Raw genomic sequence first — 13,121 nt, forward strand, 5'->3', positions numbered from 1 at the left:
GTATGTAAACTTCCGACTTCAACTGTATGTTGTTAGTATGTAGGCTGTTTATGTAGGGTGTGTAGGGCCCTTAAAGAAAGAAACAACAACTATCTTTTGGTATTTATTTCATTAGTCCATTGTTGATATAGTCCCAAAAGGTTTTGCATGTCAGCAATCAAGTTTTCAAGATATAGAACTTTCAAAACACAGAAATACAGCTGGTATTGATGCATTTTGCATCATATGATGCTGCGTCTTAGCAGCTTTATCTCACTTACACAGAATAATGTTTCAACCTGGCACATACCCTCTCTGATTGATCTTTTCAGGGAATAAGATAGGATATATCTTCCCAGAAAGACAAAAAACTACGACAACTGCGTAGTTGAGATTACTAGTCATTTTATTTGGAGCCTTGCAAAGTTAATTCTATGCAGATGGCTCTCTGTCTCCTGTAGATTATAAAAGGACTATGATCACTGCTCGTCCAATATCCTCTTCCTGCCGGTTGCGACGGAAGATGTGGTAGAGTGGCAAATAACTCCATGTCCATGACTCCAGACACTCAAGCAGCCAAATCCAGTGTTAGTCTGTGTGTGTCTGCATTTGTTGCAAAGGTAGAAAGAGAGAGGGTTTATTCAGCATGGGAGAGTTGGAACCATCCATCTGAGATATTTTTTAAGTACAGCTTTCAAAGCCTCTCAGAAATAAAATTAGCGGAGTTGAGCTCAGTACAGATGGTCTAGGGTAGACAGATGGCTATGGCTTCCATTGGCCCAGGTCTGCACATTCTGATCTCAGATAGAGATTGAGACTAAAATTAAAACAATTATGTTGTGGGTGAGCTACGCAATATTTTCAGAGATAAAGACAGCCATGGAAAAGAATTACTTTGGATTGGATCTTTTACTGCATCTTCTATTAAGTCTGTGATTAGTAAGCCTGCTGAGGCCTCCCTGTTCCTAGTGTGCTGTGAGGTCTGTGGGCCGGGGCAGGTGAGGCCTGTCTGTCTGTCTAGAAGGCTCCAGCTGGCAGCCTGGGGCTGTGACTATGCTGGTTATTCCCTGAGACCACGCCACCGTTCTCAAGAAAGGACAGGGACTCCAGAGAGCGAGTGCTCTCTGTGTCTGGGCACATGTGGCGCAGCCCTGGGGGAGGGAAGTCCTCGCTCCCCTCCTGACCTTCCCTGCTGGTTGCCACCAGGGCCGCTGCAGCCGCACACTCCTCTTTGAACAGACGGTTGTGCTCCTGCTTGAGCTCCTGGTAGCTCTTAGAGAACATGTGGAAGATGGAGGTGGCAGGGAAGGCCATGATGAGGATGCCACTAAGAATGCTGCTCAGTGCCACCACCTGGCCCGGGATGCTGCGTGGCACCATGTCGCCGTAGCCCACTGTCGTCATGGAGATGATGGCCCACCAATAAGAGGCGGGTATGCTGCTGAAGTCCTGGGCTCCGGTCAGCTCGCTCTCGGCCAGGTGAACCAGCGGGGAGAAGAGGGTGACGGCCACACACAGGAAGAGCAGCAGAAGGCCAAACTCTCTGGTGCTCTTCCTCACCGTCAGGCCCAGGGTCTGCAGGCCCAGAGAGTGACGGGCCAACCTCATCACATACAGGATCCTCAGGGCCCTCAGGATCCGAAGCACCAGGCCCAGCTTGTCCAGGTAGCTGGTCCCCCCCGGCCTTCTCATGGTCCAGGGCCGGATCATCCTCATCCACCACCAGGGACACATAGTAGGGCAGGATGGCCATGGCGTCGATGACGTTGAGGGGCCCGCGGATGAACTCCAGCTTGCTGCGAGCCTGAATGAAGCGCAGGATCCACTCCAGGGAGAACCAGGCCACGCACACCGTCTCCACGATGAACATATGGCGACACTTCTGAGAACACTCACCCTGTGGCACAGATAGACAGAGGGAGAGATTAAGAGATTGGGGAGAGAGGGGGGGGGGAGATTTGGACAAACAGAGAGAGGAGTAGGTAGAGAGTGTTGAAGAGGGAGAGAAAGGCACACACAAGAGGAGGGACAGAAATCAGCAGGTTAGATAATCATCTAGGGAGGAATTACATGTGCCTAAATGGAACTTCATTCCTTTTTCATGCACTTTCCTCTCTGCGCGCATTCTGACCTTGAACTTTAGTATGGGGAAACGCATGTGCCAGCCAGCTATTCATTTGGGGTGAAGATCACAGAAATGGAGGTGTGGCAGAGGTGTGTCTACAGATAAGCATATTCTGATCTTGACTTGATTCCCTAATAATTCCACCACCTTTACGTGCAAGGAAACCCTGAATAAGGTCGAGCAAACCCTGTCGGTTCCAAGTGGAAAAACATCTGCTTTCTTTTCCAGAGAGAAATAACAGCATTCTCCATTCACTGTAATGTATAAATTGATAAGAGCTATTGATAAGCCCTAGTTAAATGAGTAATCCGCTTGAAGAAGGATTGCAAATACAATAGCAGTTGTTTTAGATGATTTTTCCTTATGATCGCTGGAGACTATTGTGAAACCAGTAATATGGCAGAAAACTGAAAAGCATACTGTATCAATGTGACAGGTATTTCTGCCCCTTTCCCACAGTGAAGTACAAAATGTGGTTTTAATGTGGGCAATGTTGTGCCAAATGTAACCTTTGTGCACTCTTGAAGGTTTTAATTATATACCCCGACTTTGTTTCCTACTATTTGTATCATGCTAAATATTATTAGCCTCTATCAGTAGCAACTGTAAGTAATAAATACACATTTAACTGCCAATTTAGTGTTAGTTCCCATTCAGTTGGTAGCCTACATTTAGTATCATTCCATTCAATGTTTCGTTTAACTTAATTTGCTTCCCTGTAAATTCTGTCACAGCCATGTGGTTGTTGCTGAGGATCACTAGTAATAGTGAATAATATTTTAATGCAATAAAAATTGTACATGAAGATCTACGAAGCAGAAACAAGAACTGCCCCTCCCTCCCTTCAGGCTATGCTCAAACCCTACACCCTAACCCGAGTACTAAGTACACATCTGGTCTCTTGGCCCTCCCACCCCTACGGTAGGGCAGTTCCTGATCAGCCCAGTCCAAGCTCTTGTCTGTTCTGGCACCCCAATGGTGGAACCAGCATGCCCCTGAAGCTTGGACAGCAGAGTCCCTGGCCATCTTCCCAAAACATCTGAAACCCTAACTCTTTGAAGAGCTACCCGCCCCCACCTCCAAAAAATTAAGCCTTTCGTGAACTAACACTCGAACTTCACTTTTTTCCCCTTTACTAGCTCTGACCTTGCTGATTGCTACTTTGACAAAAAATTGACTTACTATGACTGTGATATGTGGTTGTCCCACCTAGCTAGCTTAAGGTGAGTGCACTGTAAGTCGCTATATTAAATCATTATGGAGCCCAAACCAAACTGTTATTACAGTTTGAACCTGACGCATGGCGCAATACTTGGTGGTTGTCATTACACAATTCCATGATCAGTGCGGGCAATAGGGTATATGCAGTGCATTCAGAAAGTATTCAGACCCCTTGACCTTTTCCACAGCCCTTTCCACGTTACAGCCTTATTCTAAAATGAAGAAAAAAAATCCCTCATCAATCTACACACAATACCCCATAATGACAAAGCAAAAACAGGTTTTTAGAAAATGTTGAAATTTAATTTACATAGGTATTCTGATCCTTTACTCAGTACTTTGTTGAAGCAGCTTTGGCAGCGATTACAGCCTCGAGTCTTCTTGGGTATGATGCTACAAGCTTGGCACACCTGTATTTTGGGAGGTTTTGACATTCTTTTCTGCAGATCCTCTCAAGCTCTGTCAGGTTGGAGGGGGAGCGTCGCTGCACATCTATTTTCAGGTCTCTACGGAGATGTTTGATCGGGTTCAAGTCCAGGCTCTGGCTGGGCCACTCAAGGACATTCAGAGACTTGTCCCGAAGCCACTCCTGCATTTCGTTGGCCCTGTGCTTAGGGTCATGGAAACAGGATGCACCTGAGTTCAATTTTGAGTCTCATAGCAAAGGTTCTGAATACTTATTTACATTTACATTTAAGTCATTTAGCAGACGCTCTTATCCAGAGCGACTTACAAATTGGTGCATTCACCTTATGATATCCAGTGGAACAACCACTTTACAATAGTGCATCAAAATCTTTTAAGGGGGGGGGTTAGAAGGATTACTTTATCCTATCCTAGGTATTCCTTAAAGAGGTGGGGTTTCAGGTGTCTCCGGAAGGTGGTGATTGACTCCGCTGTCCTGGCGTCGTGAGGGAGCTTGTTCCACCATTGGGGTGCCAGAGCAGCGAACAGTTTTGACTGGGCTGAGCGGGAACTGTGCTTCCTCAGAGGTAGGGGGGCCAGCAGGCCAGAGGTGGATGAACGCAGTGCCCTTGTTTGGGTGTAGGGCCTGATCAGAGCCTGAAGGTATGGAGGTGCCGTTCCCTTCACAGCTCCGTAGGCAATCACCATGGTCTTGTAGCGGATGCGAGCTTCAACTGGAAGCCAGTGGAGAGAGCGGAGGAGCGGGGTGACGTGAGAGAACTTGGGAAGGTTGAACACCAGACGGGCTGCGGCGTTCTGGATGAGTTGTAGGGGTTTAATGGCACAGGCAGGGAGCCCAGCCAACAGCGAGTTGCAGTAATCCAGACGGTAGATGACAAGTGCCTGGATTAGGACCTGCGCCACTTCCTGTGTGAGGCAGGGTCGTACTCTGCGAATGTTGTAGAGCATGAACCTACAGGATCGGGTCACCGTATGTAAATAAGGTATTTACATTTTTTTTTTTTTACTGTTTTCGCTTTTTATTATGGGGATTTCAGTGTAAATTGATGAGGAAAACAAGTAATTTAATCAATTTTAGTCTGTACCATAACAAAATGTGGTAAAAGGGAAGGGGTCTGAATACTTTCCAAATGCACTGTATTTATACTATTGTACACTATGCTCCCTATTCTAATTCAGTGTACAGTTCATCATAACCATGGGTTGAAGAATGGTAAAAAAAAGTCATAGAAGTCTGAACCGGGCCCCTAGTAATTAATAAATCCTCAGCTAACACCTACTCTGCATGCTACACTGATAGCTATGTGGGACACAATCAATTCATTACGCAGGATCAAAGACTAATTCGACACACTGGGCATGACCCCAAAAGACAAAAAAGCCAGAATCCCCTCTAACCACCTTAAGAGGGGCAGGTAATTAAACACTCATAGGCCAGGAACGGAAAAAAAACTGCCCCCAGCTATATCCACGCCTCATTCCTCACTCTCACCTGTCCCTGCCTCTCCCATCAGCCCTCTCATCCCTCTCTCCCTCCCTGGCTGGCTTCTATCCCTCTTCCTCTCTTCCTACCCATCTCTCTCCCACCATCCCTCTCACATACACACTTTCCCTGTTTTATTCCTCACACAAACACTTGTTTTCTCACCCTCATTTTTCACCTCCCTCCCCTACTTTCTCTCCTTCTCACACATCCCTCCCCCTAATCTCTTTCTCTCTCTCTCGCTCTCTCAGAGCGGGAGTCATTGTTATCTTTCTGTGTGTACTTCGTGCCTTCTTCAGTCAGTACAGTGGTGGTAGAGTTAGAGCGGCTTTAACCCGAGGCTTGCTGTAGGGTTATTAGCCTCAAAGTAGAGAGGTTACTCACTGTCCCTCCAGCTCCTACAGGCGATCATGCACCTGGCCACTGGAGGGGAGATTTGTACTTCTCTCAGTAGGACTTTTACCTTTCCTACGCTAGAGGGATCTGTGAATCTTTCCCCACTAATGGATCTTCAATCTCTACTCCTCCTTTCTCTCACTCACATTCAGTCCATCTCTTGGGACTTCTCAACTTCTACTTCTATCCTATCTATTCATCCCTCACTCATTCTCCCCCCTCCTCTCTTTCCAGAGGGCTGACCTGGGCTAAGAGGTAAATAAATATTCCTTCCTTGTGCTCTGGGATTTTGAGCACATTAAGGCAGAGTGATGCCCTCCCACTCATCTGCATGATGCTTGATTTCTCAGAGCTAAGGCATTCCCTCTAATCGTATCTCACTGACTTGTTCTGTAACAAATGTCAATGATGTCTCATTTTAACAGCAGCAGTCAATTCAATGCGGCTACTGCCAACTTGCCTCTGACTGGAAAACAAATCATCAAGATCAGTATTGACAAATTCCAAAGTCAGAATGTGATATGTAGTGACGGAATTGAATAATTAAAAAGGGCCAATGGGAGCCAATGGGAGTTCCCTGAATTCCTATCGGATCTTGTAGTCATAGCAGATAATATTCTAATTTTTGGTGACTTTAACATTCACATGGAAAAGTCCACAGACCCACTCCAAAAGGCTTTCGGAGCCATCATCGACTCAGTGGGTTTTGTCCAACATGTCTCTGGACCTACTCACTGCCACAGTCATACTCTGGACCTAGTTTTGTCCCATGGAATAAATGTTGTGGATCTAAATGTTTTTCCTCATAATCCTGGACTATCGGACCACCATTTTATTACGTTTGCAATTGCAACAAATAATCTGCTCAGACCCCAACCAAGGAGCATTAAAAGTCGTGCTATAAATTCTCAGACAACCCAAAGATTCCTTGATGCCCTTCCAGACTGCCTCTGCCTACCCAAGGACGTCAGAGGACAAAAATCAGTTAACCACCTAACCGAGGAACTCAATTTAACCTTGCGCAATACCCTAGATGCAGTTGCACCCCTAAAAACTAAAAACATCTGTCATAAGAAACTAGCTCCCTGGTATACAGAAAATACACGAGCTCTGAAGCAAGCTTCCAGAAAATTGGAACGGAAATGGCGCCACACCAAACTGGAAGTCTTCCGACTAGCTTGGAAAGACAGTACCGTGCAGTATCGAAGAGCCCTTACTGCTGCTCGATCATCCTATTTTTCCAACTTAATTGAGGAAAATAAGAACAATCCGAAATTTCTTTTTGATACTGTCGCAAAGCTAACTAAAAAGCAGCCTTCGCAAATGGAGGATGGCTTTCACTTCAGCAGTAATACATTTATGAACTTCTTTGAGGAAAAGATCATGATCATTAGAAAGCAAATTACAGACTCCTCTTTAAATCTGGGTATTCCTCCAAAGCTCCATTGTCCTGAGTCTGCACAACTCTGCCAGGACCTAGGATCAAGGGAGATACTAAAGTGTTTTAGTACTATATCTCTTGACGCAATGATGAAAATAATCATGGCCTCCAAACCCTCAAGCTGCATACTGGACCCTATTCCAACTAAACTACTGAAAGAGCTGCTTCCTGTGCTTGGCCCTCCTATGTTGAACATAATAAACGGCTCTCTATCCACCGGATGTGTACCAAGCTCACTAAAAGTGGCAGTAATAAAGCCTCTCTTGAAAAAGCCGAATCTTGATCCAGAAATTATAAAAAACTATCGGCCTATATCGAATCTTCCATTCCTCTCCAAAATTTTAGAAAAAGCTGTTGCACAGCAACTGACTGCCTTCCTGAAGACAAACAATGTATACGAAACGCTTCAGTCTGGTTTTAGACCCCATCATAGCACTGAGACTGCACTTGTGAAGGTGGTAAATGACCTTTTAATGACGTCAGACCGAGGCTCTGCATCTGTCCTCGTGCTCCTAGATCTTAGTGCCGCTTTTGATACCATCGATCACCACATTCTTTTGGAGAGATTGGAAACCCAAATTGGTCTACATGGACAAGTTCTGGCCTGGTTTAGATCTTATCTGTCGGAAAGATATCAGTTTGTCTCTGTGAATGGTTTGTCCTCTGACAAATCAATTGTAAATTTCGGTGTTCCTCAAGGTTCCGTTTTAGGACCACTATTGTTTTCACTATATATTTTACCTCTTGGGGATGTCATTCGAAAACATAATGTTAAATTTCACTGCTATGCAGACGACACACAGCTGTACATTTCAATGAAACATGGTGAAGCCCCAAAATTGCCCTCGCTAGAAGCCTGTGTTTCAGACATAAAGAAGTGGATGGCTGCAAACTTTCTACTTTTAAACTCGGACAAAACAGAGATGCTTGTTCTAGGTCCCAAGAAACAAAGAGATCTTCTGTTGAATCTGACAATTAATCTGGATGGTTGTACAGTCGTCTCAAATAAAACTGTGAAGGACCTCGGCGTTACTCTGGACCCTGATCTCTCTTTTGAAGAACATATCAAGACTGTTTCAAGGACAGCTTTTTTCCATCTACGTAACATTGCAAAAATCAGAAATTTTCTGTCCAAAAATGACGCAGAAAAATTAATCCATGCTTTTGTTACTTCTAGGCTGGACTACTGCAATGCTCTACTTTCCGGCTACCCGGATAAAGCACTAAATAAACTTCAGTTAGTGCTAAATACGGCTGCTAGAATCCTGACTAGAACCAAAAAATTTGATCATATTACTCCAGTGTTAGCCTCCCTACACTGGCTTCCTGTTAAGGCAAGGGCTGATTTCAAGGTTTTACTGCTAACCTACAAAGCATTACATGGGCTTGCTCCTACCTATCTTTCCGATTTGGTCCTGCCGTACATACCTACACGTACGCTACGGTCACAAGACGCAGGCCTCCTAATTGTCCCTAGAATTTCTAAGCAAACGGCTGGAGGTAGGGCTTTCTCCTATAGAGCTCCATTTTTATGGAATGGTCTGCCTACCAATGTGAGAGACGCAGACTCAGTCTCAACCTTTAAGTCTTTACTGAAGACTTATCTCTTCAGTAGGTCCTATGATTAAGTATAGTCTGGCCCAGGAGTGTGAAGGTGAACGGAAAGGCTGGAGCAACGAACCGCCCTTGCTGTCTCTGCCTTGCCGGTTCCCCTCTTTCCACTGGGATTCTCTGCCTCTAACCCTTTTACAGAGGCTGAGTCACTGGCCTACTGGTGTTCTTCCATGCCGTCCATGGGAGGGGTGCGTCACTTGAGTGGGTTGAGTCACTGACGTGGTCTTCCTGTCTGGGTTGGCGCCCCCCCTTGGGTTGTGCCATGGCGGAGATCGTTGTGGGCTATACTCGGCCTTGTCTTAGGACGGTAAGTTGGTGGTTGGAGACATCCCTCTAGTGGTGTGGGGGCTGTGCTTTGGCAAAGTGGGTGGGGTTATATCCTGCCTGTTTGGCCCTGTCCGGGGTATCATCGGATGGGGCCACAGTGTCTTCTGATCCCTCCTGTCTCAGCCTCCAGTATTTATGCTGCAGTAGTTTATGTGTCGGGGGCTAGGGTCAGTCTGTTACATCTGGAGTATTTCTCTTGTCTTATCCGGTGTCCTGTGTGTATTTAAATATGCTCTCTCTAATTCTCTCTTTCTCTCTTTCTGTCTTTCTCTCGGAGGACCTGAGCCCTAGGACCATGCCTCAGGACTACCTGGTATGATGACTCCTTGCTGTCCCCAGTCCACCTGGCCGTGCTGCTGCTCCAGTTTCAACTGTTCTGCCTGCGGCTATGGAACCCTGACCTGTTCACCGGACGTGCTTGTTGCACCCTCGACAACTACTATGATTATTATTATTTGACCATGCTGGTCATTTATGAACATTTTAACATTTTAACATTTTGACCATGTTCTGTTTTAATATCCACCCTGCACAGCCAGAAGAGGACTGGCCACCCCTCATAGCCTGGTTCCTCTCTAGGTTTCTTCCTAGGTTTTTGGCCTTTCTAGGGAGTTTTTCCTAGGGAGTTTTTCCTAGCCACCGTGCTTCTTTCACATGCTTTGCTTGCTGTTTGGGGTTTTAGGCTGGGTTTCTGTACAGCACTTTGAGAATATCAGCTGATGTACGAAGGGCTATATAAAAATAAATTTGAATTTGATTGAGTAACATAGTGAACAACCAACAGCTGCAACTGGATACTATTGCCTGACATGTATGACAGCTTACTTGGCTACAGTCAGAAAGGTTTAGCAACGTTCTCAGAGATGCTTCTAACAGAATATCAGTGGAGTATCACTCAATGGCACCACAATTTCTAGTGTGAAATTTGTCTACTCATTTGCAAGGCTTTGGTTCAAAACCTAAAGAAATTATACATTAAAGGGATCGTTCACCCAAATTACAAAATGACACATTGGTTTCCTTACCTTGTAAGCAGTCTATGGACAACATACGACAGCAATTCATGCTTTGGTTTAGTTTCCCTGGCACTGTATCCACATGCTAACATTTTAGCATTTGTGCCGCAAATCCCATTCAAGTCATGGGGACCGATATTAGCATGTTTCGTGCATCATGTTCAAATCATCAAAAAGTATTTCAAATTGATTGTGAAGCACAACAAAATCACTTATAAATTATTTGAACATGATGCGCGAAAAATTCTAATATCAGTCCCATGACTTGAACGGGATTTGTGCCACAAATGCTAAAATGTTTGCATGTGGAAACACTGCCAGGGAAACTAAAACAAAGCATGGATTGCTGTCACGTTGTATAATTCAAGATGAGCTGCTGTTTAGGAAAACCTGTTTTTTAACATCTGATGTTAAGAGACAGTGAGACAATTCTGATCATGTTCAATGTATTTATTAAGCAATGGAGAGATGATGAATTCAATCTTCATCCACATGGCTATAGAATCTATAGTATAGCGAGTGAGGAGAATAAATAGGATTAGCTACTGAGATTGTAAGACCTAATTGTACGTCAGTCAGGATAAAGGCTCCATTAGTTAATTATTAAAATGTTTTAAAAAATAAAAAAGAGAAGAAAAAAAAAGTATTCTGCTTGGTGAACTCTTCCTTAAAACCTTTTACTGCAGTGGGCTAAATCAGGATTACACAGAGAGTTTCTTGTTAGTCTTAAACAAATCTGTCGAAAGTTTACATACACTTAGGTTGGAGTCATTAAAACTCGTTTTTCAACCACTCCACAAATTTCTTGTTAACAAACTATAGTTTTGGCAAGTCGGTTAGGACATCTACTTTGTGCATGACACAAGTAATTTTTCCAACAATTGTTTACAGACAGATTATTTCACTTATAATTCACTGTATCACAATTCCAGTGGGTCAGAAGTTTACATACACTAAGTTGACTGTGCCTTTAAACAGCTTGGAAAATTCCAGAAAATGATGTCATGGCTTTAGAAGCTTCTGATCGGCTAATTGACATCATTTGAGTCAATTGGAGGTGTACCTGTGGATGTATTTCAAGGCCGACCTTCAAACGTTGTGTCTCTACTTGACATCATGGGAAAATCAGAAGAAATCAGCCAAGACCTCAGAAAAAAAATTGTAGACCTCCACAAGTCTGGTTCATCCTTGGGAGCAATTTATAAACGCCTGAAGGTACCACGTTCATCTGTACAAACAATAGTACGCAAGTATAAACACCATGGGACCACGCAACCGTCATACTGCTCAGGAAGGAGACGCATTCTGTCTCTTAGAGATGAATGTACTTCGGTGCGAAAAGTGCAAATCAATCCCAGAACAACAGCAAAGGACCTTGTGAAGATGGTGGAGGAAACTGGTTTGTCCCAGGGTAAACAATTTAAAGGCAATGCTACCAAATACTAATTGAGTGAATGTAAACCTCTGACCCACTGGGAATGTGATGAAAGAAATAAAATCTGAAAGAAACCCTTCTCTCTACTATTATTCTGACATTTCACATTCTTAAAATAGTGGTGATCCTAACTGACCTAAAACAGGGAATTTTTACTCAGATTAAATGTCAGGAATTGTGAAACTGAGTTTAAATGTATTTGGCTAAGGTGTATGTGAACTTCCGACTTCAACTGTATAGTCTCGTGACAGCCTTTGCTGATTCAGTTCTGGGTGTAAAGACGATTGTTTAAATCATTGGGTAAAACTAGCCTAATTTCTCTGTTCACCTAACACAAGAGGCTATTACAAAACACCTATAAAAACATTTAAGTTTCATTGTCACAGTCAAGACTTCCACAAAGTAATTACCCATTGAAATAGAAGCTTAAGTAGTGTAAGAGAAAAAAAAATATTTTGTGGTATTGATTTTGATTGCCCATGTAGATTTACTGTATGATTCAGTTAATCTTTATCTCTCTCTGTCATTTGTCTTCAGAGGTTCTCTGGCCCTAACAAGGAAATTGATCCAGATTTACTCCATTACCATCATTTGCAGTGAAATTATGTTTTGTCTGCTATTATAACTGTCTGTGTCTATGGCTGTGTACATACAGTATGTGAATACAGTACTGTATGTGGGCAGATTGTCAAAGAGCTGTGTATGTGCATGCATGCGTGCGTGCGTGTTTCTGTGCAGAGACACCCTGAGTAACAAGAGCAAGCTCCTCTTATTGAAGTAAGACTGCAGTATAAATAAGTGAAGACAGACAGGGCCGGCAGCACAGTGGATAGATCACAAACCAGGGGCTGCTGCTTTATCTTAGAAGAAGGTCTTATAAGAATGTCTATACTTTGGCTTCTGCCTCTACTCTTTTTGTCAGCTGGTAACTGTCATGTATAACTGCTGGTCTCACGGTAATTGACCGTTAATTAACATAAACACGTTTAGCATCTCCGGGCTAGTGCATAGCCTACAAGTCACTGATGCAGACCTTTGGAATTCTTCCTTATGTTAGGCCCTGTTCTGGCTATGCCATATGGTAGTGGACTACATTAGTTAATTTAGCAGACCAGATTTTCTCATAATTCCCATGGAATTATTTTATAGTAACAAGAATACAATTGAACATAGCTGAATAAAAAAAATAAAGGATATTTTTCCCCAAACGATTTCCGAGGGAGTGCGCATGTCGCTATTCTGTGTTGAGCAGTTAAAGTGATCATTTGAAACAGGTCCTCTCATATGCTTAATTTAGAAATATTTATGGAACTTTAGTTGTGATACAAACCTTAAACTATATGTTTTGATTTCTAATACATTCTAAGGCTGCATGATGCAACTAATGATGTTGCATGAAAGGCATATGCTTGGCTCTGTTTCTTGAGCAGGCTACACATACCTAATCAGTCTCTTCACAATTTGACAAGCACTTAATAACATTCTAACCCATCAGATTATTCTGAATTTAATCTGGTTTTTAGATATAGCCTACAAATACATGTGAGGAATCATTTTTTATTTGGAATGGGCCACAAAAAAACATGTCATCTGTTGCCTGCACTCCAATAGCGAATGGAGGTTGCGTTTTTAATATGCCAGGTAGGCTACACAAGTTT

General features: G+C 43.5%; 1 protein-coding gene across 1 annotated transcript in view; it reads right to left on the bottom strand.

Annotated features, from left to right (window-relative positions):
• Nucleotides 1-13,121, bottom strand: part of kcng4a (potassium voltage-gated channel, subfamily G, member 4a) — a 75,751-nt gene continuing 62,630 nt past the window's right edge. Inside the window, 2 exon segments of the mRNA XM_014124264.2 lie at nucleotides 1-1,671; nucleotides 1,673-1,876. Of these exon segments, the coding sequence (XP_013979739.2) occupies nucleotides 997-1,671; nucleotides 1,673-1,876 (879 nt within the window). The 3' untranslated portion in view covers nucleotides 1-996.

Source organism: Salmo salar, chromosome ssa10 (genome assembly GCF_905237065.1).
Source record: "Salmo salar chromosome ssa10, Ssal_v3.1, whole genome shotgun sequence".
Lineage (NCBI taxonomy): Eukaryota > Metazoa > Chordata > Actinopteri > Salmoniformes > Salmonidae > Salmo > Salmo salar.